General features: G+C 36.0%; 1 protein-coding gene across 1 annotated transcript; it reads right to left on the reverse strand.

Moving 5' to 3' along the window:
- Positions 1–15,379: 15,379 nt before the first annotated feature.
- On the reverse strand, positions 15,380–16,387 carry LOC131627053 (uncharacterized). The gene has a single exon (XM_058897891.1). It carries the CDS (start codon positions 16,385–16,387, stop codon positions 15,380–15,382), a length of 1,008 nt encoding a protein of 335 aa, XP_058753874.1.
- Positions 16,388–27,110: the final 10,723 nt, after the last annotated feature.

Consider the following 27,110-nt stretch of genomic DNA (forward strand, 5'->3'; position numbering starts at 1 on the left):
TTAAAGAGTAAGGAAAGAATAACAGCTATAACCAATCCTTGTTGTTCTTCTTGTTTATTATCTTTTCTACCCTTGTGTGTTTCTTGATCACAAAGAAACAGTTTATACTTTGTTCATCAAGGCATCCCTTTCACAACAAATTGGTGCGTTGAGCTTGGAGAAGATGCCTTCAACAAATTATGAGAATGAAAAGTTCACCGGAGTGAACGATTTCGATCTGTGGCGCTTGAAGATGAAAGTCCTACTTGTTCAGCAGGGTTGTTTGGAAGCGTTGAAGGGAGCGACGGCTATGGATGTTGCGTTAACAAAAAGAGAGATGATGGCCATGATCAAGAAAGCACACAGCACAATTTTGTTGAGCCTTGGTGATAAGGTTCTTCGACTAGTATCAAAGGAGACGGCGATATCAAGGTTATGGATGAAACTTGAAAGTTTATACATGCCCAAATCGTTGGTAAATCGACTTTCCCAAAAGCAAGCTTTGTATTCATTCAAGATGATTGAAGATAAAGTGTTGGTTGAGCAATTGGAAATGTTCAACAAGCTGATTCTTAATCTTGAAAATATTGATGTGAAGATCGATGATGAAGATCAAGCATTGTTACTATTGTGCGCTTTGCCTCGAACACATGCTCACTTCAAATAAACTCTCTTGTATGGAAGGGAGTCCCTGACCTTTGAAGAAGTTCAATCAGCCTTATATTCGAAGGACTTGAATGAACGAAAGGAGCATAAACCTTCGAGGGTTGGTGAAGGTTTGAGTGTTAAGGGAAAATTCTTGCGAAAGGATGCTAAGTTCGACAAGAAGAAAGGTAAAAGTCAGCAGAAGTCTTACAGTGGTGATGCATTTGGTATTCGATGTTATCATTGTAAGAAGGAGGGTCACACAAGAAAGGTGTGCCCTGAACGCCTGAAAGATTATGGAGGTAAGGATAATGGCAATGCAGCCATTGTTCAAGATGATTTCAAATCATATGATGTTCTTGTGGTTTCGAGCGGTGACTCTATTAAGGAGTGGATTATGGATTCAGATTGCACTTGGCACATGACTCCAAACAAAGACTTGTTCGAGGAATTATGTGATCAAGATGGTGGGTCTGTATTACTAGAAAACAACAAAGCTTGCAAGATTACAAGTATTAGATATATGAGAATCAAGCTCCATGACGAGTCAATAAGGTTGTTGACTGAAGTCAGGTATGTTCTTGATTTGAAGAGAAATTTTCTTTCTCTTAGTGAATTTGACAAGAAAGGATATGTTTTCCAAGGAGAGAAAAATATCCTAAGAGTCATGAAGTGATCGAAGGAAGTCTTGAGAGGCGTGAAGAAACAAGGCTTGTATACCCTCGAGGATGAAGTTGTAAGTGGTTCGACAAATGTTGCATCCATGAAACCTTTGTCAAAGACAAAAATTTGGCACATGAGATTGGGCCATCTCAATGAAAGAGGTCTGGTCGAATTAGGGAAACAAAATCTGCTTGGTGGAGATAAAGTCGAAAAGCTGAAGTTTTGTGAACCCTGTGTACTTGGAAAATCTTGCAGAGTGAAGTTCAACAAAGGAAAACAAAGAACACATGGATCCCTTGATTATATCCATGTTGATCTTTAGGGGCCTACAAGGTGTCCATCACATTCTGGAGCGAGGTATTTCCTATCCATAGTAGATGATTATTCCAGAAAATTATGGATATTCATCCAGAAGACTAAGGATGAAACTTTTGAGAATTTCAAAAGTTGGAAGACTTAGATCTAAAATCAGACTGGCAGAAAGGTCAAGAGGTTGAGAAACGACAATGGCCTTGAATTTTGCAATGAGACGTTCGACAGTTTTTGTGCTGCCTCTGGTATTGCAAGGCATCGAACTACAGCAGGAACTCCACAACAAAATGGTTTGGATGAAAGGTTTAATCGAACTATTTTGGAGAGAGTTAGATGCATGTTGACTAGTGCTAGGTTAAAGAAGGTGTTTTGAGCTGAGGCTGTTTCGACAGCAACATATCTGATAAACAGATGTCCTTCGACAACGTTAGATATGAAGACACCTTAAGAAGTTTGGTCGAGAGATCCACCAGATCTCGACAGACTTAGAGTATTTGGCTGCATAGCCTATGCTCATATTAGGTAAGACAAGGTCGAACCTAGAGCTCTGAAATGCATATTCATGGGATATCCTGAAGGAGTCAAAGCTTATAGGCTATGATGCCTAGAGTCAGGTCACAGAAGGAGTATCACCAGTCGAGATGTAGTTTTCAATGAAGCTGAAATGGATTTTAAGAAAACTGATGATGTTGATCGAAGTGTGGAATATCAGATGAAGAGATGAAAAATGTAGTGATTCCTATTGAGGTGGTGCATGGTGATGCTGAATTGCATATCCCAGATGAAGTCGAAGAAGAAGCATAAGATGTTGTGGAAGTTGAGGAAACTGTCGATGATTATCTATTTCAAGAGATAGGTCAAGAAGAATCATCAAGCCACCTCAGAGACTTGGGTATGCATATCTTATAGTTATGTCTTAATCTCTGCAAGTGATTTTCTAGACGAAGAACCTAGAGACTATAAGGAAGTTACGAGGAGTCAAAATAAGACTGAATGGATGAAGGCCATGAATGATGAGATGAAATCTCTTCATGATAATCACACTTGGGAACTGATCAAGAAACCTACTAGGGCAAGGTTAGTCAGTTGTAAATGGATTTTCAAAGTTAAGGAAGGAATCATAGGAGTGGCGTTGAGAAAAGATACAAGGCAAGGTTGGTCGCAAGGGGGTTCACTCAGATATAAGGTGTCGACTTTATTGATGTGTTTTCTCCTGTTGTGAAGCATAGGTCCATTCAAATGTTACTTGCCATGGTGGTACAGTTCGATCTTGTATGGTGATCTAGATGAAACGATCCTGATGAGGCAACCTGAAGGGTATGTCAAACAGGGGAAGGAAGATTATGTGTGCAAGCTAAATAGATATTTATATGGAATGAAATAATCTCCTCGATAGTGGAATAAGAGATTCAACAAGTTCATTGCACGCATTAGTTTCGATAGAAGTCAGTTTGACCACTGTGTTTACTTTCGATTTCGACCTGGTAATTCATTTGTTATTTTGTTGCTTTATGTGGATGATATTCTCATAGAAAGCAAAAATGTCGAAGATGTAATGAGGGTGAAGGCTGAACTCAATAAGGAGTTCGATATGAAGGATCTGGGAGTTACTTTTAAGATTCTTGGGATTGACATTCAAAGAGATAGAAAACAGTCGAAATTATGCTTATCTCAAGAGGCATACCTACGAAAGATTCTCGAAAAGTTTGGTATGTCAAATTCAAAGCCTATTGTGGCTTCAACAAACCCTTAATTCAAGCTGAGTATTAATCAGTGTCCTAGTACTTATGTCGAAAGAGCCTATATGAATAACATCTCATATGCTAATATAGTTGGTTCCTTGATGTATGTTATGGTTTGTACTGGACCCGGCATATCATATACAGTAAGTCTTGTAATCAGGTACATGGAGAATCCTAGGTGAAGATAGTAAAGCAGTGATCGAATAATATGTCGACTTTGATTATACAGGTTGTATGGATTCCATAAAATCTATTTCTGGATATGTTTTCACTATCTTTGGCACAACAATCACTTGGAAAGAAGCACTTCAGAAGATTATTTCTTTATCAACCACTGAGGCGGAGTATATTTCCCTAACTGACGCTGTGAAAGAAGCATTGTGGCTAGAAGGTTTTGCGAAGGAGCTGAAACTTCAAGGTCGAGGTATCAGTGTTAAATGTGATAGTCAAAGTGCAATACACCTGTCGAAGAACTCAACATATCATGAAAGAACTAAGCACATTGATGTGAGGTTGCATTTTGTTAGAGGGGTAATCGAGTGTGGAGAAGCCCAGCTGCTGAAGGTTTCGACATATCACAATGTTGCTGATATGATCACTAAGACATTGTCGAGTTGCAAGTTTTTCCACTGCATGCAGTTGATAAAGCTGCATGAAGAAAGCTAGTTTGTTCTTTGATATGATAGAGTTTGTTCCAAGGTGAAGATTTGTGAGAATTGGATCGAACTCTAGTGTGTCGAAGAGTAGCTTTTGGTTTGACAGAGTTTATGCATGAAGTCGAAGCTTGTTCGCATGCTGCTGCTATCGGAGAAATGAGTGTTATAGTCGACGGTGTTCAAACATGCATTGGTCGAAATACTGGGCTGTTAGTATTTCGAATTAAGCCTGGGTATTGTGTCCAATTGTTTTAGTTAGCTTGTACCTTAAGTTGGCTTGTAATGAGTATTTGTGAAAAATCTCATTAGTTTAGTATGTTAGATTTTATTATAAATAGCATACTAGTCTCTCATCATTGCATACTGCAACTCCTAATTTAGGGTGAGCGGATTATTTGTTATTCTTGTAAACATGTAATCTTGATTAAAGAGTAAGGAAAGAATAGCAGTTATAACCAATTCTTGTTGTTCTTCTTGTTTATCATCTTTTCTACCCTTATGTGTTTCTTGATCCCAAAAAAACATTTTATACTTTGTTCATCAAGGCATCCCTTTCACAACACTCACTTTTATAACTTTAGATTAACCTCTAAAACAATCTTGTAGCCAATATATCGTAGTTAATTTGATATTTTCTTGTAGTGACCTTTTGAAAACATTTTGAAATTTTTTCATCTTTCTCAATAGTGTAGTTAGCATGCATAGAAGTTATCATGCACTTAAATTCTTCATTATGAAACTTCTTTTATATCTTCATTATATTGTATACAAACTCAATCACAACAATGGTTGATTTTAATTCATTACAAGTAAAAAACCGTTTTGTAATAGTTTTGAGAGCAAGTTTCGGCGGTTAGAAGAGCCTAATAATTGACATGTGATAGGTTGTCAACGTTCATTGTTTGGGACTGTTTAAAAAAAAACATGCTAACAGTCATTAGTTGATTTACTACTATTAAAACTGTTCTTAAATGTGATTTACAGTTTAAAAAAATGTAATTTCCGATGGTTTCCTTATGACGATATGATGTTATTGAGATGATGTGTATCTTCCTTATGAGGAGATAATGATGCCTTGCGATGAATTAACACTAAGTATGCTATTATTATAAGATTGAATTAAGTGTGTCATGTCATTACTTGATTGGTGTACTATGATGTTTGATGTTATTATGATGATACATTTGTGTATTATGAAGCATGTGATGAAGTATGATTAATATGATGAATTGATGTTGTTATGATGATGTGTGTAATACGAAGCCAATTATGAAGTATGAATAACCCGATGAATTGATGTTGTTATGACGATGAAGTGATGGCCTATATTGGTGTTTGATGAAGGCTTATGCCTTGTGGTTACATAATTGTTGTCGTTGTGTTGCATTTTATGATATCGCATTTGTTGAGTCGCATACATTGCATTAGCGATGGCCTCAATCGGCAAACTACGATGGCGTGGCTTGGCAAATTACGATGGCCTGCACGGGCAAACTAAGATGGCCACAATCCCATTATGTGGATTGAGTACAAATTGTGATGAAGGTGTATTCCTTGTTGATGCCTCTATTTATTGGAAATTTTGTGATGAGGGTGTATGCCATATTTGTACCACATGCATTTGCATAGTTGTTAGTCTCATGGCATTTTGCATGATGATGAATGATGATGAGCTGTTTGGTGATGAATCTTTGTATAACTAATGATGTGATAATGAGCTGCTTGTTGTTAAATACTCGTATACTAATTGTTTATGAACGATATTGATGTGTTGTGAAGTGGTGAATTGTGTATAACCTTATTCTCATATACTTGTTATCATACGTTTTTTTATGTTGTTATGATATCTCACTCCTTCTGTTTGAATGTTACCACCACGTGGGTAACGTGCAGTTAAAGAGGATTAGTGCGCTTTTGGAGTAGCTTGAAAGATGTTGATCTTCCTGTTGCTTATGTCGAGTCGGTTCGTGCTCTGATACGTAACATTCGGGGATGAACAATTAGTTACTCTTGTTGTCTTTGATTACTGTTTGGAGTCTTATGAATTCTTTATTATTTGAATAAATGTTGTTTATGTTGGATGCTGATTATTTTGATAGCATTATGTGAATCTTTTTCGTTGCGAAATAAAATGAGAAGTTGACAATTTTGAAGTTTTGTTTTGGTTCATCTGCATAATGTGTTATGTATCTATTTGAATAATTGAGCAAGTATAATATGTTTTAAGAAGTGTGATATCCTAATTCCATGTTTATTATTTGAACAAATTACTGTGATTTTATATTAATAAACGTCGGAGAAATTAGGGTGTTACATCTTGCCGAGCACAGTAAAAACTGACAAAAATTTTCTTTTCTCTTCATTCTTTTGGAAACAAACTGCTTCAACTTTAAAATCACAAATTTTCAAAAGGTTTTTATGGAGTACCACAAATGTGAGAGGTCCTAACACCTTCCCCTTTGCATAACTAACCCCTTATCTAGATTTATCTTTGTGGGTTTTCTGGATTTTCATTTCAAACCGAGCAAACATGGAGGAAGGGTGGATTCAAGTGAAGGAGAGGAACAACAGGAGGTTTGGAGGTAGTTCAAAATGGGACATTCTCAAAAAGGAACATGGTGTGAAGAGGAAACTGTCCACAACAATTTTTATCACAGATTTTGGAGATAAGTGGAAAGCCATGGATATGTTCATGGAGTTCAAGGAAATAGGGATGATGGAGGAGATTGTTATACCTCCTAAGAGAGATTGGAGAGGCAACCGTTTTGGATTCGTTCGCTTTATCAATGATGAGGATGAGAAAAATCTGGAGACTAAAATGGATAACATTTGGTTAGAAGGTGTCAAACTTAAAGCTAACATTTCTAAGATCAAAAGGAAAGAAGAACCTTTGTTCCAAAGGAATAACAACAGAAAGAGTCTTGGCAATGGCATAGGTAGCAGACTTGATCATCCTAACGAGAACAGGTCCTTTAACACCACAACTTCCGGCCCTTCTCGATCCTATGCGGAGGCAATCACAGGAAACATACTGAAGAAACCTGCAGATAATAAAGAATCGTGTAAGACTTTCTACTACTCCTCTTCTGAGGTTGAATCTAACAGGTTTAGCTAGGCCAAAGTAGGAGTTGTGCATAGTCCAGGACTTACCTTTGGAGTAGCACAAAACCTTCTTGAAGAGGGGTTTTTCTCTATCACTGCGACGGCGTTGGGCCCAAACTTATGTCTTTTGGAGGAAGAAACCGATGGAGTTTTGGAGACCTTGCTAGAGGAAGAATCTGAGTGGAGGAATCTGTGGTTCAAAGAAGTCAGAAATTGGAAGAAATCCGACGCGGAATGCGCGAGAGTGGCGTGGATCTCCATCTTCGGAATCCCTTGCTTTGTCAGAAACGAAAGTTTCATCAATCTCCTCCTGACTGATATTGGGAGAGTTGTTAATCCTGAAATCATCAACAACAAACCTAACAGATTGGGCAGTCTTAACATTATGATCTACACAGATTCAATGGATTTAATCAGAAATAGAGTCAAAACGTGCATTGATGGAATCTGGTTCAACTTACTGATCATTGAAGATGTTACTCTCTACCAAGAGATGAACGCAACGTCGTCCCAAGGAGGCAGCTTGAACTCGGATGAAGATTCTTCAATCTCTTCCCCAGATTCTTCGGCCAAGGATGATATGTCGTTGTTTGTTGGTTCGCACAACGGTTCACCGCAGATCTCAACCAAGGACCGGCCACCTCGATCCACTGCCGACGAAGCTGAGAGAGAAACAAGATTCAGTACATCGCATCGGGAAACGAGACAAACTAATGAATTTGACGGTGACAGATACACAGAAACACAGAAAGGTGAAGGTGATAGATCAAGAAAAGAGGGGTTTTTTTGTACAACCTTTAATGGTTCTGAACATGTAGCAGACAATCTTAATCCTCTTTTAGGGAAGACTTCTTCAGACCCTATTTCTTTGAATTCTTGCAGCAAGGATACAGAGGTAGCGGCTACTACTTTCACGCTTTTGAGGAGAAAGAGAAATATAGGGATTTCTCAAGTGGGCCCGGCAGGATTAATAGTAAATGATTTAAATGGTGATAATTTAATTAAAGAATTGGTGAACGTTGGGGCAACGAGTGGGGGCCACTTGGAAAGAGTTTCTTCAATTGAAACGGTCAAACCCCATCCTTTTGAATGTAATGTTAATTCTGACGTGGATAAAAGTGGGCCCAATCAGGTTCCCCTTTTCAGTTATTCTAAGGCGGAAAAGGTCTCACCTACGCACACAAAAAGCACTCATGTGTCTTCTATTGAAATATCTACTAATTCTAACAAAAAACGTCTCTCTTTTCCATTGAAGAGTGCGAATTTAATTAGGAAGATGAAAGGACTCAGTAGTAGAAAATCCAAAATTTTGAGCTTTGATGATCAATGTCAAATTGTGAAGAATTCGAAACACTCTAGAAAAAAAATAAGGGAGGTGCTGGACTTAAGGGAGAAAGTTCTTGATTTTACTGATCCAATCCAGGGCGGGGTTCAACAAAGGAAGACAATTCAACAGGAATCAGAGCTCCATCTCATCAAACCGAAAAAAAATAATTTCCTTTCTTACGGTGTTCCTTTATCTTGTGAGTCCATCACAAGCACTGATATTAGAAACTGCAATAGAAGAGGGAATAACAGTGCGAGCAACAATGCTTCAGAGGGCCTATGGAACTCCATGTCTAAATTAGGAATCATCAATATATCAAACAATTTTGATCCGATCAAAAGCTTGAAGGAAATGGAGTTAAGGGATCATAAAGGTGTGCATGTAGAAAAGGGGACCCAAAATGGTGTGCACCCATGATTATTCTTTCGTACAATATCCGTGGTGGCGGGAATCGGGCTAAGCGTAAGAGAGTCGGATTCCTAATTCAAAAGGGAGATGTTGATTTATGCTTCATTCAAGAAACAAAACTTAGTGGAATAGGTGTGGATGTGGTTAGAGAGTTGTGGGGAGGTGTGGATGTTGAATGGTCTTACTCAGATGCTATCGGAGCCTCCGGTGGAATACTAACTATGTGGAAGAAAGAATTCTTTTCTCTCATTTATAGCTTTAGGGGAGAAGGCTTTCTTGGTCTTTGTGTAGAGAAAGATGGAAAACTTATTTATTATGTCAATGTTTATGCTTCATGTGACAAAGTAGTTAGGAGAAAAACTTGGAAAAACCTTTGTGAGTTCAAGCTTAATAACACCGTTGGATCTTGGTGCATTGGGGGTGACTTCAACTCTATATCTACTATTGATGAAAGAATTGGTGTTACTATTAGTGATTATAGTAGGGATTCAAGATCTTTCAATGAATTCATAGAGGAAATGGAGTTGGTGGATCTTCCCACCATAGGTGGCAAGTTTACTTGGTTCAAAAGTAACGGGAAGGCGATGAGTAGACTTGATAGATTTTTATTATCGGAGTGCTACATAGAAGATAGTAAGATGGATGGCCAATTTATAGGAGAGAGGGATGTGTCGGATCATGCAGCCATTTGGTTGAAAAACAATAGAAAGGATTGGGGACCAAAGCCTTTCAAGTTTAACAACTTATGGCTAAAGCATGAGGAGTTTGACAATTTTGTTAAAGAGGAGTGGAATAAAATAGTAGTCAAAGGGAGAGGGGACTATTGCTTGGTGGAAAAACTGAAAATCCTTAAAAGTCGGATCTCTTGGTGGAATAAAACGGTTTATGGTTGGATTGACCTCAAGATTGACAAAGACGTGAAAGAGATGCATTCTTTAGATAACTTGTTTGTTCATTTTGCAGGTAATGTTCCGGAAGAGGTAGTTGAGAAAAGATTGAAATTGGTGGAGGACTTTTGGAATAATCTTAACAAAAAAGAAGGGTTTCTTAGATTAAAGTCGAGGCAACTTTGGCTCACCGAGGGGGATGATAACACTCGCTTTTTTCATAATTCCTTAAAAGATAGAAGAAGAAGGAATTCTTTATGCACCATGGAGACTAGGGGGAAGAATGGAAGAGGTCAAGGATATCAAAGACTTTGTTTTCAAGAATTTTGAAGATTTTTTTAAAGAAGAGGTGTGCACTAGACCGGAACCACATGGGATCGATTTGAAAGTGTTATCTATAGGGGATTCTTTGGATCTTGAGAAAGCTTTTTCCGAGAATGAGATCAAGGTTGCTATTTGGTCGTGTGATGGGAATAAAAGCCCGGGGCCGGATGGATTTTCTATGGAGCTTTTTAAAAAATTTTGGCATATCCTTAAAGAAGATTTGATGAAGCTTTGCAATGATTTCTTCTTAAAAGGCACGCTTGTTAAAGCTATTTCTTCTTCTTTTATTGCGCTAATTCCTAAAAAGAAGAACCCTCATGAGTTGTCCGAATATCGTCCTATTTGTTTAGTGGGGAGTATATACAAGATCCTTTCGAAGACTTTGGCGGCTAGAATGAGGGGTGTTTTGAATACTTTGATCTCTACCAATCAAACCGCCTTTGTTCCGGGTAGAAGTATGATGGATGGAGTCTTATTTGGTTAATGAGATTCTTGATTGGGCCAAAAGAAAAAAGAGGGGGTGTCTTTTACTTAAAGTGGATTTTGAAAAGGCGTATGACTCTATTTCTTGGAACTACCTTAGATGGATAATGAGAAGAATGGGGTTTGGGAATAGATGGATGAATTGGATGGAATCTTGCATCTTCACTAGTCACATGTCCGTTTTGGTGAATGGAAGTGCTACCAAAGAGTTTAAAGTTCATCGTGGTCTTCGTCAAGGTGATCCGATTTTGCCTTTTCTATTTGTTATAGCTATGGAAGGCCTTAGTGCTCTCATGAGGAAATCGGTAGAGGTGGGGGATTTTCAACCTTTCAAAATTGGTGAAGATGATTTTGTGGATATCCTTCAATTTGCGGACGATACCGTAATTTTAGGAGAACCTACAAGTGACAACCTTTGGAGCATGAAAGTGATTTTGAGAGGTTTTGAGCTTGTTTCCGGATTGAAAATTAACTTCCACAAAAGTAATATCTTTGGAACTAATATTGGAGATTGGTTATTTCATTCGGCCACTTCTTTCTTATGTTGCAAAAAAGGATCTTTTCCTTTTAAATTCCTTGGCATTTGGGTTGGAGAAAGAGCTAACAAGACGAAGGTGTGGAAGGACGTGGTTAATAATATAAAGGCAAGATTGTCGAGGTGGAAGGGGCAAAACATTTTAATAGGTGGAAGGGTGACTCTTATTGGGTCGGTGCTTAACACAATTCCAATATTTACCTTTTCTTTCTATAAAGCACAGAGCAAGATTATCAAAGAGATTAGAGGTCTTCTTAGTAATTTTTTATGGAACGGGAATGCAAATAAAAGAGGTATTCATTGGGTGAAGTGGGGGAATGTATGCAAACCTAAGGAGAAAGGTGGTCTAGGCATTAGAGATGTTGGTGATATGAATAGAGCTCTTCTTCTCAAATGGAAGTGGAGAATTTTGAAGGAGGATAATGCCATTTGGAGTAGATTTCTACTCTTGAGATACGGCAATCCGAAATTCAAAGTTCTTGCTTCTTGTGGGGATGTTCTAAATCGGGATGATTCTAGTTGATGGAGAGATATCATTCTTAATGATTTCAATGAGGCGGATAGCGTAGAAGGATTCTCCTATTGGATTAATTGTGAGTGCAAGAATGGAAACAACATTCTTTTTTGGCATGGTTGTTGGTTGGGCGGTCAAACTCTTCGTGAATCCTTTCCACATTTGTTCGATCTTTCAACCAATAAACTTTGCAAGGTTAGTGATATTATATCTTGGAATAATGGTGCTTTTTCTAGGAATTTTAACGACCTCTTCGGTCTCATCGGAATGTCTACCTTGAATTTGTCTCCCCTCATTCCCACCCATAATGGCACCGTCTCGGATTTGCTTATTCAATTGAGGGATTTAAAAGATTCTTTGTAGAGCATCACTCCGATCATGTCGGACAACGATGTTTTTCATTGGAAACTAAATTCTTCCGGTGTTTTCTCGGTTGCAAGTGTGAATAGCTTGGTTTCTAATGCCAAAGAGAACGCTTGGCCAATCGACATTATCAAGTTGTTGGAAACAATGTGGAAGGCTAAGGCTCCGAAAAAGGTCCATATCTTTTCTTGGAGATTCTTTATTGACCGCCTTCCTTTAAAAGATCTATTGCTTTATAGGAGGGTTTCTAATTTCACCTCTTCCGATTGTGTTCTTTGTTCCAACCATCCGGAAACTTCGCATCACCTATTCTTTTGTTGTTCCGTTTCGAAGGCGGTGTGGGAGAAAGTCTATAATTGGTTGGGAGATGAAGTGGAGTTAAACTTGGAAGAGTTCAAGAGCTTTGGTTGCATTCAAGAAAAGGTGAAGACACACAACATTAGAATTAAATTAAATACCATTTGGTTGGCTATAATTTGGTGTATTTGGTTGATGAGAAATGCTATTATCTTCGAGAACGCTACCTATAGCTTCGAAACGGTAATCTCCAACATTTTGTTTTACTCTTGGAGATGGCTAGGTGGTAGTGAGCATATTTCTAGGACCTCCTTTTATGATTGGTATAAATTACCTTTAAACTGTTTTAACTCTCTATAGAGTTTCTTTGTAAGGGTTGCACCCCTAATGCGATATCTTATAAAATTGCTTATTAAAAAAAAATATTTAAAAAATTCAAATTTAAAAAAAAATATCTTTTTTTTTAATAAGCAATGAATATAAGATATCGCACTAGGGGTGCAACCCTTACATCGAAAACACACTAAATTGTTTTGTTACAAGATAATGGTAATTTATACCATTCATAAAAAGATATCCTACCCGGAAAATCCTTGAAGCTAATCCATCTCCATGAAAAATACAAGATATTTGCTATGACCTCGTCGAAGCTAAAATTCCCATTGTCAAAAACCATTGTATTCCTCATCTTCCAAGTGCACCAAATTAAAGCTATCCATATTATGTTAAGCTTAGCTTTAGTGTTGGTGTTTTTCTCCTTTTCTTGAATGCACCCAAAGCTCTTAAACTCCTCATAAGAAAGCTTAACATCATTACCCAACCACAAAAAGATTCTATTCCAAACCGCTTTTGTGACATCACAATGGTAGAAAAGATGATCCAAGGATTCCGGGTGACAATTGCAAAAAGGGCAATCCAAGGAAGTAAGATTAGACACACCTCTTTTGGCGAGTTGCACTTTAACCGGGAGTCTATTGGTGAGGAATCTCCACGCGAAAATCTTGGTCTTTGCCGGAATGGTTGTCTTCCAAATAGCTTCCAACAACTTGATAGTGGGTGTGGACCACGCTATTTCTTTTGCGTTAGACACCAGGTGCGAAACACTAGACACCGAGAAATCTCCGTTTGTATTTAGCTTCCAATGGAATTCGTCCGTTGCCAATATGTCCGGCACTACCCCTTGAAGGTTCAAGTTCAAGTCCCTAAATTCATCTCCGATTACCATGCCCATTGCGGAATGAGCGGCCGAAACCGAAGGGTTAATGACATCCGCGCCGAAAATGCTTTCCAAGTTCCACGTAATTCCGCCTTGATTAAGAGTGAGGAGGTCGCTCACCACGCAAAGGTTATTTGTTGTGCATTCGAACAAGTGCGGGTAGGTAACTCTTAACGGTTGATCATCCATCCAACAACTATGCCAAAAAAGAATGTTATTGCCATTTTTGAACACACATTTGACCCATTCGTTGAAACCTTCACCCATTTCTTCCTCTTTGAAATCGTTGAGAACAATGTCTTTCCACCATCTAGAGTCATCCCGATTTAAAAGCTCCTTGCTAGAAGCTAACACTTTTATTTTCGGGTTGTGGTATCGCAAAAGAAGAAAACGACTCCAAATTGCCTTGTCCTCCTTTAAGATTCTCCACTTCCATTTTAGAAGAAGAGATTTATTCATTTCTCCCACATCTCTAATGCCTAGCCCTCCTTTGCCTTTGGGTTTGCACACACTTTCCCAATTGACCCAATGGATACATCTTGATTTCACATTCCCACACCACAAAAAGTTGCTAAGGAGACTTCTTATCTCTTGAATGATTTTACTCGGAGCTTTGTAAAAAGAAAGGGTAAAAATAGGAATAGCGTTGAGAACGGAACCTATAAGAGTCACCCTCCCGCCAATAGATATGTTTCTTCCCTTCCACTTAGTGAGTCTAGATTTTATGTTGTCAATCACCTCTTTCCACACCTTTTTCTTGTGCGCACCATCGCCCACCCAAATACCAAGGAATTTAAAAGGGAAGGAACCTTTTTTGCAAGCAAGGAAAGTTGTCGCCGACTTGATAAACCAATCTCCTATGTGAGTTCCGTAGAAGTTACTTTTATGAAAATTAATCTTCAACCCGGAAACCATTTCAAAACCTCTCAATAACACCTTAAGACTCCAAAGATTGTCATAAGACGGTTCTCCTAGAATGATGGTATCATCCGCAAATTGTAGAATATCCACAAAGTCATATACTCCGTACTTAAAAGGTTTAAAGTCTCCCACCTCCACCGATTTCTTAGTTAGCGCGGTCAAACCTTCCATTGCAAGAACGAACAAGAAAGGTGCCATGGGGTCGCCTTGACGTAAACCTCTTTGAACTTTGAACTCTTTTGTTGCACTACCGTTCACCAAGACGGACATGTAATTGATAAAAATGCTAGATTCCATCCATTTCATCCATTTATTTCCAAATCCCATTTTCACCAAAATCCACCTTAGATAATTCCAAGAAATTGAATCATAAGCCTTTTCGAAATCCACTTTGAGAAGTAGGCATCCCTTCCTCTTTCTTTTTGCCCAATCAAGAATTTCGTTTACCATTAGAATCCCATCCATCATACTTCTTCTCGGAACAAAGGCGGTTTGATTGGAAGATACCAACTTACCCACCACACCTCTCATCCTAGCCGCTAACATCTTTGCTATGATCTTGTAAATACTCCCCACTAAGCATATAGGACGATATTCAAACAAGACTTGCGGATTTTTCCTTTTAGGAATAAGGGAAATAAAAGAGGAAGTAATGGATTTGACAAGAGTACCTTTGTGATAGAAGTCGTTACAACACTTCAAAACATCTTCTTTAATAAGATACCAAAACTTTTTGTAAAACTCCAAGGAAAAACCGTCCGGCCCCGGGCTCTTGTTTCCATCACACGACCAAATAGCTTCCTTCACTTCACCTTCCTCGAAAGGTTTCTCTAGGTCCAAAGAATCTTCCGACGATAAAGAATTAAGAGTAATTCCCATAAGCTCCGGCCTTAAAAGACAATCTTCTTTAAAGAAACTTTCAAAATGCTTGAAAGTGTGCTCTTTGATTTCCTCTACACCTTCCACTTTTCCCTCCATCGTATAAATGGAGCAAAATGCATTCCTTCAACTTCTATCTTTTAAAGAGTTATGAAAATAACGTGTGTTGTCATCGCCTTCGGAAAGCCAAAGTTGTCTAGACTTTAGCCTAAGTAACCCTTCTCTTTTGTTAATGTTCTCCCAAAAATCCTCCACCACTTTTGTTCTTTTCACAACCACATCTTCCGGAACGTTACCTGCAAAATGAACAAACACGTTATCTAAAGAATGCAACTCTTTCCCATCTTTGTTGATTTTGAGATCAATCCACCCGTAGACACTCTTGTTCCACCAAGCTAACCGGTTTTTGAGAGTTTTCAACTTTTCTACCAAGCAATAATCACCTCTACCTTTTACCACTATCTTCTTCCATTCCTCCTCCACAAAAGTATCGAAGTCCTCATGATTGAACCACAAATTATTGAACTTGAACGGTTTAGGACCCCAATCCTTTCTATTGTCTTTCAACCAAATAGGCGCGTGATCGGATACCTCCCTCTCGCCTATATATTGTCCCTCCATCTTCCAATCTTCAACAAAACTATCCGATAAAAGGAACCTATCGATTCTACTCATGGATTTGCCATTACTTTTGATCCAAGTAAACTTGCCTCCTATAGTAGGAAGATCCACCAACTCCATATCTTCTATGAACTCTTTGAACAACATTATCTCCCTCCTATAGCTACGACTTGACGTCCCTATTCTTTCTTCTATAGAGGTGACGGCATTAAAATCCCCTCCTATGCACCAAGATCCTTGTATGTTGTTATTTTTGAACTCACTTAACCTATCCCATGACCTCTTCCTCGTGAGAATGTCCCAAGAAGCATACATATTCACAAAATAAATTGTTTTCCCTTCCTTTTCCACACAAAGGCCTAAGAAACCTTCTCCTCCTCTAAAGCTGAAAATTAGATTGAAAAAATCCTTCTTCCACATCGTGAGAATGCCTCCCGACGCCCCGTTGGCGCCCAAGTGCGACCACTCAACTTGTTTATCACCCCACATTTCCTTCACCACATTAATGTCCATGCCGCTCAACTTGGTTTCTTGAATAAAGAAAATGTCTACTTCTCCTCTTTGGATGTGATAGCCAACTCTCTTCCTCTTGGCCCGACTTCCTCCTCCTCTTAAATTTAAGGAAAAAATAATCATGAGGAAGGTTGATTATTTGTCCCCTTAGTCGCCATGTTCCCTTTGGTATCCCTAACTTCCATTTCCTTCACTTTTGCTATTGGATCAAAATTGTCAGAGATGTTCCTTATGCCCAACTTAACCACAGAGTTCCACAACCCCTCCGCCGCCTTGTTCAGCACTCCATTGGAAATTCTTTTATTGCAGTTTTTGATGTCATCACTGGAAATAGAATCACAAGTTAATGGTAGGCCTCCAGACAAATAGTTTGACTTTGTGAATAGGTTGTTCTGATAGGAATTAGGTGGTTCTCCTAACATAGCAATATCCTCCCCTTCTTGAATGTGGTTCTCTACCGGGTATATAAAACTATCAGCTTGATCACCTAAGTCCAGAACTTCTCTAATTTTCTTCCTTGACTTCTTGCAATTCTTCACCTTTTGACAGTGATCATCAAAGCTTAAAAACTGTTTTCCAATGATTTTGACTTCCTTCTTCTTGAAATTTTTGACTACTTTCTTAACAGGCACGGTGAAATTTTTCGCAGCTTTTGAGTTTGTTTTTGTTTTATTCCTCCCATGCATGCAAGAGGTTTCTGCTTCTATAAAATTCTGATCTTTGTCATCTCTCTGGCCCACGTGATCTTGCAAGTCACGCTCCCCTTGGCCCACTTTGTCTAGACAATGACGCTCAAGATGGCCCACTTGAGAAAAAATCTGGCCCGAAACTTTTCTCTTAACTTTAATATTTACATCATCAATATTTAGCTTTATTCTCTCCTCCATGGGTCCCACTTTGTTATTAGTCTCCAAAGAAAAAGTCTTGCTGCACTCCTTAAGTTCATTCGTGACATCTAGTGCCAGGTCATCAGGGTTATTATTGGAGTAAAGGTCATTTAAAATGAACAAACCACCTGGCCCCATCTTCTCAATTTCCTCGTTAAGAGAGCACATCTTCCCCTTCTCAACACTCGCCGCTTCCTCTCTACTGTAGGTCTTCATCGATATAGCATCTGAGGTACTTCTTCCTTCTGAAAAGCTTTCGCTATTTCCCCTTAATAACTCTTCGCAATTAATGTTTTCTGCCGGTCCGCTGTTTTCCTGAGTTCCGTTGATGCTTTTTTGCAGAAAATCCGCTCTAACGTCAACATCATAGTTAATGCTGTGGCTCGCAATCCCAGGCTTTGTGGGGCTAGGGATCGAACGGTGCCGTTCCACATCACCGTCGCCGCCGTGCGAATCTTGGTAAGACGATGAAGCTTCCCCTTCTGATGATGTTGTGCTAGCCGATTTGTGTTCATCCGTTTCCCCCGATTCCCAGATATGTTCTTCAATGATGATGATATCGAACCAGTCGCCGTCCACACAAGCCCTAACTCTGCTTCTGATGGACTCCAGGTGATTAGTGTAAATCATAAGAGTAATTACATCCAGTCTCATGAATTTTTCCTTCAACATTTGGGGATTCATCATCTTCCCAAAATCTGCTAGCAATATATTCATAAATCTGTCGTTTTTGATGAAACAGGGCACGCCATAGATGGATACCTGAGCCACTCTAGCGCACTCAGCATCGGTTTTCTTCCAATCCCTCACCTCTGCAAACTAGAAGTTAAGCCAAACTCCTCCTTCCTAAATCAGATGAGCTAGGTCTCCTTCTTCATTCTCCTCTAGGAGACACAGATTAGGACCGAGGGCAGTCGCGGTTATAGTGAAAATGCCTTCTTCCAGCAAACTGTTTGCCACAGAGTATGCGTCTCCTGCCCTTCTTGTGACTCCCACTTTGGCTTTGCTGAATCTCCTTTTCTCCTCCTCGCTGGATGTAAAGAATAAGGAAAGACAAGCCTCATTTGTCTCCTCTGTTTTCTTCACCTTTTCACCTTTAGTTATCTCAACATATGTTTTCGAGTTTCCTGCGCCTCCCCCAACCTTAGAAACCAAATGACAGTTGTTAACTGTGTTAACTGTTGAGAACCCCTTATTAAGGTTTCTGTTTTTCACAAGGACCTCTGTTTTGACATGGTTAGGATTATTCAGCTGATTCTTCCTTTTTATCCTAGATATGTTAGCGCTCATCTTTGAACCATCAAGCCAAACATTGTCCAATTTGGTCTCTAATAACTTCTCATCTGCCACATTGATGAATCTAACGAATCCGAATCTATGACCTCGCCAGTCTCTTTTTGGGGGGATCACAATTTCTTCAATCAGTCCCAAGTCTTTGAACTCTAGGAACAGATCCCTAGCACACCAACTATCTCCAAAGTCTATGATGAAAAAAGTTAACACCTCCCTCCTTACCACTTCCACCTCCTTCCTGAGAATGTCCCAACCTTTCCTTTCTGCAGATTTGTTCTTCCTCCCAATCACCCTGCGCCAATCACCCTCCATAGTAAACCTGTAGTCAAAGAAGAAAACTCAGAATGAACCGTTGCTTGGTGGATCTCTCTCTCTCTCTCTCCTGTTTCTCTCTAAAAAAAAAAAGATAAATATCTAAAACACTAAGTTTGAATTTTCATCCATGCAATCTATTATCAAAAGTCATGAATGTATATTGCAAGAACACATGCAATTGGTGATTCGATATCAAACCATTCAAAAATAAAATTTTAAAAATTATAAAAATAAAGTTTGATTCCAACCGTGTCATTTTGATACAAAGTAATGAATGTATACTCCATGAATAAATGCAATTGGTGACAGTACTTATTCATCTTCCATTCTCACACTCATCATTCTTCATATTCATATTCCTAATCATTATATGTCGGTACATGAAAAACTAACTAACCAACTAAAGACATGAAGTTCAAGCCACTCAACAGAAACATTCATCACCACATTGACATGAGATATGTCACCAATAAACATACCGTCAAGCCCACATAAATTATGTTCCCAAACACACACATTCACACCACTTTGAATCTTAACATCAGATACAAATGATTGTAAAGTGGAGTATTGTTATAGTTTATAACAAAATAATATGCATACACTTTCGTTCCTTAGAAAAAAATACTACTCTCTTACACACAAATAAATTTGACTACATGTTTTTTTTCAATTGTTCAATATAATCAATTCTCTTACACACAAATAAATTTGACTACATGTTTTTTTTCAATTGTTCAATATAATCAATTCGTCGTGCTTTGTTGCATAATGATTTTGCTGAGTGCCACTCCGACAATCTTACACTAACTGTTCTCAAATAATCTTCCCCTTATATAAAATTTTAATTGAGATTTTTGATTTGAAATGCAATTAAAAAATGATATTCAATTAATAGTTTGAATATTTACTTAAAGAAAACTTCAAAATCATTAATATTTAATAGATTACAAATAAGATTTCATGTAATAACTTAATGAAAAGAGTATCTCTCAAATATGAAATCTTAAAATAAATAATTAATATCATAGACATGCATGGTTTCTAGGAAGTATATATCCCTAATATTAATTGATACTCAACTGTTAAAATATATTTTCAAATTTTTTAATTATTTAATTTTTTTTAACATAAATCATAAGAATTTAAAATTTTAGATAAATATCAAGATGCTTAAAACATAATTGTAATATAAAAAAATTTATCTTTCAAATGAATAACAAAAAAAATAATTTTTTTTTTGTAGTATATTGATTAAATATTGTACTAGTTAGAAAAAAATAGATTGATTAATTATATTGTACTAGTTAGAAAAAAATAGATAGATTGTATTTGACTGGTGGTGGTTAGAAAATTGGATTTATTATTGTAATCGCAATTTTTCAATAATATTTTCTTTATATGTTTTCTTAATTGTATGTTACAAAACTGTATTATAAAGATATAGTATGTATTTGAAATGTGTTATATTACAGCTAATTTAGTTTGTTTTTCATGTTAATTTAAAACATTTTATTACAGTAATTATTAACTATATGTATCTCCTTCTCCACCTCTTACGCCTACATCCTATATTGCATATTTACTTTAATATTCTAAACAAAGAGATAAAGAAGTTATAAAGAGAAGTTGTGATGTTTTTGTTTGGAGTTTTTTTCCAAGTTTGCAATGTATGTTTAAATGTCTATATATTCTACTCCAGATTAAATAATTATATAGGTGATGAGATTAGTCTATTCTATCAATAGCTATCTATATCTATAAATGATATTTGTATATTTTGAAGAAATTAATGATCACTAAAACATAAAATGTAAATTGCTGATGTAATAATTTATATAAAAATATATTATTCATTATCTCTCTTTTATTTCTTTTTGTTTAAATTTTTTATTGTATTTACATGTTTTAGTTTTTTTTTTTCTTTCCATTTTTTAAGTTTTCTTATGTATATGTTAATTTTGAATATATATGAATCCATTTATTTTAATATTTTGATTTATGGTGTTTTAGAAATATATAGAGAGATAAACGTGTGTAATTTTATGAGTTTTTTTCTTTCCAATTTTTAAGTTTTGTATGTATATATTAATTTTGAATATTTATGAATTCATTCACTTTAAATTTTAATATTTTAATTTTTTTTAGTTATGAATATGAGAGATATTAAAAGAGATTTTTATTGCACTAAGCGTGTGTATGTTTTTATGAGAATTTTCGTATATGTTTTGTTTTAGTGTTCAAATCCCATTATTTATGCATCTCTATGAAAATATAGTTATTGTTAATGTTTATTTGTCTAGTAAATAAAAAGATACACCTTTTGATTATTTAATCTATATCTTTTTTTATTTCATGATGGATCATATGAAGACTACTCATCTGAGAAATTAAATATAATTATGTTGTCTCATGATTATGACTAGATGGCCAATTTAACTAGGAGTTGTAAGAAGCAATTTATTTTAATTTATCTATGGAAATTACATGAGCAGTGAGTCTTGTACTCCTATTGACTTTCAAGTTATTGTTTCAAAACCTAACAATTATTATATATATGCTGATTCAATTTGTACAATTTAAATAAATATTTAAGTTCAAGGTTTTTAATTTGTAGTTATAATTGAGTAGTGCCCATAGTTGCATGATGGCTAATGTGGTTTGGTTTGGGATTTAATTCCAGCTCAATGAGTTTTGTCATGGCATTTCTAATTTATATTAACTTAGAAAGACATTTTGGATGAATTGTTCTAATTTATATTAACTTAAAAAAAAAAGACATTTTGGATGAATTGTTCTAAAATTATTTTAAATTTAAGATACAATACTTTTTTTAAATAATATATAAGAAAATTGAAATATATATTATTGTTGTAAATAATTTTGGTAAAATGATTTTGTTTTTATTTTAAAAAATGTCTTTCTTTCAAAAATAATAAAGTCTTTTGATAAAATATAATTTTGTGTTTTTTTATTCACATTTTTATTATATTTATTTGTCTCATTTATTAAAGTTTATAAATCCTTTTATAATTACAACTCTATCAATCATTAAGAAACTTTTTTTTCTATTTTTCATAATTGTTTATTTATAAATTATGTGTTTAATATTTTTTCTTAACAATAGAATTTTAAAAACTTATACAATTAATTTTTCGATAAAATTTTGTTATTTTCTAATTTGTTTGAATTTTCATGACAAACTGGTGGCATATACGCGATCCACACCAGAACACGTGTGAACACACGGGTACACCAATATTTGTGCAAACGCTCTTTCTTTTGAAATTAATCAACTCTTTTGATAAAATAAATTTATTTGACAAAAGTGTGTGTATCACGCCAGTACCTATGTGAGCGCACGAGTAACACACCTGAACTTGTTTGAACGCACAGGTAACACACCAATACCGTGTGAACGCACAGGTTATCATACTAATATCCGCGCAAACGCACGGGTTTTACTGTTTTTTTACACTTAAAGAAAATAAAAGTAAATCTTATGAGTTATACAACATTAAACCATAGTCCAAATTTTAATAAATACAACATTAAACTTCATTCTTTTATATGATTCTCTTTTTTGACTTTTAAGTAAAATTATGTTTTTATTGATTTTTATATGATTTTAATTTTGAATATTTATTTGTCTCATTTATTTAACTTTAGAAATCCTTTATATTATTACTACTCTATCAATCTTAAAATAAATATTTTTTCTAATTTTCACAATTGTTTTTTTACAAATTCTATGTTTCATAGTTTTTCTTAACAATAATTTTTTTAAAAAAAATTTATACAATTATCTTGCAGTCATATTTTTTATTCCATTAATTTTTTTTTTGATTTTTTTTAATTTGTTTGAGTTTTCATGATAAACTGGTGACATATCCGCGGTCCACACGAGAACTCGTGCGGACGCTCGGGTTTTCCACTAGTTTTAGATAAGGTGGATTCTTATCTACCCAATATTAAAAGTTAGGTAGAGCTATTTTAATGTAAAATGCATTGAAAACAATCAAAAAGATATATCATTTAATAAATAATTAAAGATAGTAAAATTAAATGGTGTTATAGTTGAAAGTAAATTATCCTTTTCATTATTAGTAAAGAAGTTGTCCTCTTTGGATAATGTATTTTTATTGACAACTTTAAAAACAACATATCTATTTTCATTCTCAAACATTGCGTATTCTAAATTGTATATGGAAGAACTTGAACTTTGGTTACTATTATATATTTCGGTTGTATAGGATTATTTTGGATTAGTACCATAATACTACATATTGAAACAAAATTTAATATAAATAGTTTATCTGAACTGATACCACATGTTTCATCATACAAATAGTTTATATTAAAATATTAAAAAAAATTCAAAAAGCATTGTTAATATTTTCACGCGTTGGAGCAATTAGTAACCTTCTGAATGATAGTTAAGAATAATTAGAATATTAAAAAAATTCTTATTAAAAAAAAAATTGAAATATTAAAGATTAATGGAAAATTAACAAAATAAAATAAAATAAAGGAGGAGTTGGAAAATCTTAAATTAGTTGAAAGTTAAAGGATGAGAAAGTTATTGTCAAAAAAAAAATGAGAAAGTTGAAAATTTTAGGGACTTAAATAAAATTAAAAATAATTTAAGATTAGCCTTTATAAAAAAGGAAAAGAATGAGAAAGGGAACGGTAGAGAAAGTGTCGATTATTTGAATTTCGTAGAAGAAATGGAGATCATTGATCTTCCTAGCGTAGGAGGGCGTTTTACTTGGTTTAGTGGCAATGGTCAAGCTATGAGTAGATTGGATTGATTTTTACTCGCAGATAATTTGATTTCCCTATGGAGATTTCACTGTCAGGTGGTGGGCAAGAGAGAATTATCGGACCATTGTCCGGTGTGGCTGAAGACGGGAGGCAACAACTAGGGGCCAAAACCTTTCAGGTTTAATAACGGTTGGTATAAGCATAAGGAGTTTGATGTCTTTGTGAAGAAGGAATGGAGCCAAGCAACTGTCAGAGATAGAGGAGACTTTGTGTTGTATGAAAAACTGAAAAAGCTCAAGTTGAAACTGAAGGAGTGGAACAAGGAGGTCTATGGCTGGATAAAATTTAGTATCGAAGAAAATATTGATGAACAACACGAATTGGATCAATTTTTGGTAGCGAATGCGGGGGGTAACATATCTGAAGCTGTTGAGGCCAGAAGAGAAGCAGCTGATGAATTCTGGAAAAAGTTAGAGATGAGAGAAGGTTTGTTAAGACAAAAATCGGGCCAAAGTTGGCTCAAGGAGGGAGATCTCAATTCAAGGTTTTTTCATCATTCGATTAAAGAGAGAGTTAGAAGGAAAGCTATAAACAGGGTGTAGACAAATGCAAGCACGGTGGAGGGAGTTGAAGAAATAAAATGTTGTATTCGTGATTGTTGTACCCCAATTTTCGACCACTGAGATCCCACCATAGCTTAAACATTACGATCACCATTGTCATCATAATCATCATGCATTTATCACTTGTTAACCCAAAATACAAAAAAAACTGTTGTTTGTTGCTTGTGTCCCAAGACAGGAGACTGATCAAGAGGAAGCTGAGCAAATTAAGGTTTTGAGACCCACAAAGAAATTCAACATTCTTCTATGATTCAAAGGATTCTCTAATCAATATCAAGGTTTAAAGATGGTTCAATGCAAGATCAATCAACTTCAAATTCACCAGAGGCTCTAATTAGGGTTTTTGACCTAATTCCACTAGAGGGTTGACTTTTAATCAGGGCATGCTTCCAAGGCTCAAACTACGATTCAAGGACATCCAAATCAACATTATAGTCGATTCATATCATTCATTTGAAGAGGAGAGCTTGATTCATCTGGAAATCACAAAGCTGCAGTTCATCTGGAAAAAGTCAACTGTGCAAGTCAACCTTTGATTTTTGAGAAAAATGGTCAACTATGGACTTTTAAGGATCCAAATCATCATCATATGGATATTGAAGACATTTGATCCAAAAAAATTCAAAGAATTCATTGTTGGAGCGGTAAAGCGGCAAGCAACAAAAGTTTTTGAAGTATTTATCCGGGAATTTATCGTGTCCACAGAGATTAGTGCTATTGAATCGTCCTTCGACGGATTCTTAGTTCTTGAGTTTGGGTTATATGGGTTGAAAGTAAAAACTGAAAAGTAACTATAAACATAAAATGAATTCGTTCTTTGGAAAGAAATAACTTATCTGGTTCGAATCTAAACTACTCCTCACAAACTTAGATCTATCACTCCGCCGCACTCAATCTACAATACTCGTCAGAATCACCACATATCCCTCACATCAATGTCCATTTTTGAAACACCGATGAGATTTCAACCATATTGCTCTTTCGATGATGTCTCAACCGATTGAACAACACAGAGGCATGAAACTTATATATTATGTGGATGTTAACCCCAATCCTATGTCTAGAATCAAAAGCTATCAGGTGTTCTCCTAATCAAGATTTACGAAGCATATGTCTATAACAACATAAATCCGAAGCGATTAAGCAAAAAGATCATAAAAACTCCGATTAAGATTTGTAAAGCAAACTTTATACAACTAGTAGAAAGAGTAACAAACATCCATGTGTTTAGAGTAATTAATATGCAAACTCACCAAAAGAGAAATACAAAGAGAAGAGAAGAAGAGGAACCAAACATTTCTTGGTTTCTCAACTCCGATCGATGAGAAATTCGACCTCCGATCATCCGATTGCAAGCTCCAATGGTGTTTCCAAGCTAAATCTACCCAAAAATGACCTAGGATGAGTTGGGGTTCAAAAATATCCAAAACATAACCTAAAAAATCTGATTTTTGCAATTTTGAGTTTTGTACAGCGCACGTCGCGCGCTTTGCGCCCAACCTGTTGTCATGAAAAAATAGCTTTTAGTAAAAATGACGTAATTTGAGAACCGTAACTCCGATTTGCGCCCGGTTCAAAGTGTTGGAAAGCTAATTCAGTTTCCCATATAACAATGACAATATATCAACCAAATTGATGATTTATTATTCTTTAGTTTTGAGCTTTATTCGTTGATGAGTTGGTTTCGTTGCTCAAAAACGCGCGTTTGAAGCCGTGTCTTCGACACGTTATTGCTCATGCTCCAAATACGCCTCAATACATCTATTCACAAAGTATGCGTATTTATACACAAAACGGGGTATTACTCAAACGGTATTAACAAAAAGTATTGATAAGTGCAACAAAACATATATACAAAATAAGTACATTTTTACACTTATCAAACTCTCCCCAACTTGAATTTGTTTGTCCTCAAACAAGGTGTTACCCTAGGATTTCGACTTACCAATAAATGGGCAACTGGGGCTCAAAATTGGTAATTGGGCCTCAATTTGGTATCTACATTGCCATTTGGGTCTAAGTGGTTCGACTAAGTAATGCTCAGTAGTCGAAGCTGTTCGACTAGAAAGATGATCGGAGGCTTCAGCGTTCGATCTGAAGTTTGCGAAGACTTAAGAATGTGGCTGCAGAAACTGAAGTGGAAGTCGAGAAGTATTAGAAGTTAAGAGGCAGTTCTAAGCAGTTTTCTGGCAGTTCTTACAGGACGCGTGGAGGTCTCACAATGGAAGATCTTGCATGTCGAAGACACGTGTTGACTGATAACCAGTCGACCATTAGTAGTAGTTATTTTATTTTTACTATTTAAGCAAGTTCCATAGGAATAGTTAGAGGTCCGCATTTTCTACATAAACACAAGTAAACTCAAATCCCTGTGCAAAAATGAGTAACGATTGCAACTTTGGAATGTGCGTATGCGTACCAGTTTAATTAATGCAATCATTTTACGTTATATCTCATCTTTCAGTGCACATTTACTGCTTTTTTTATTGCTTTGATTTACTTTAAAGCGCCTTTAATTTCAGTGTTTACTTTTATTTTAAAGTTACTGTTGCATTTAATACAAACCAGATACACATAATATAACAAAATAAAGCAATTAGTCCTGGAGTATTCTAGTTGATTCCGCAAAAGTAACCTTTAAAAAGGAAACTAGCGCTTGTTTACCATTTTTTTGGGTAAACAAATTGGCACACCTGGTGGGACCCGTCAATTGCTGTTTGTTTTATATTTGTTAGTACAATAGTTATGTATGATATTAAGAAGTGGTCAGAAATTAACTAACATGGTTGAAGTTAATACAAATAATTCTGATCTTTCTGGAAATCAAGGAGGTGTTCTAAC

The sequence above is a fragment of the Vicia villosa genome, unplaced genomic scaffold, assembly GCF_029867415.1.
Source record: "Vicia villosa cultivar HV-30 ecotype Madison, WI unplaced genomic scaffold, Vvil1.0 ctg.000348F_1_1, whole genome shotgun sequence".
Taxonomy (NCBI): Eukaryota; Viridiplantae; Streptophyta; class Magnoliopsida; order Fabales; family Fabaceae; genus Vicia; species Vicia villosa.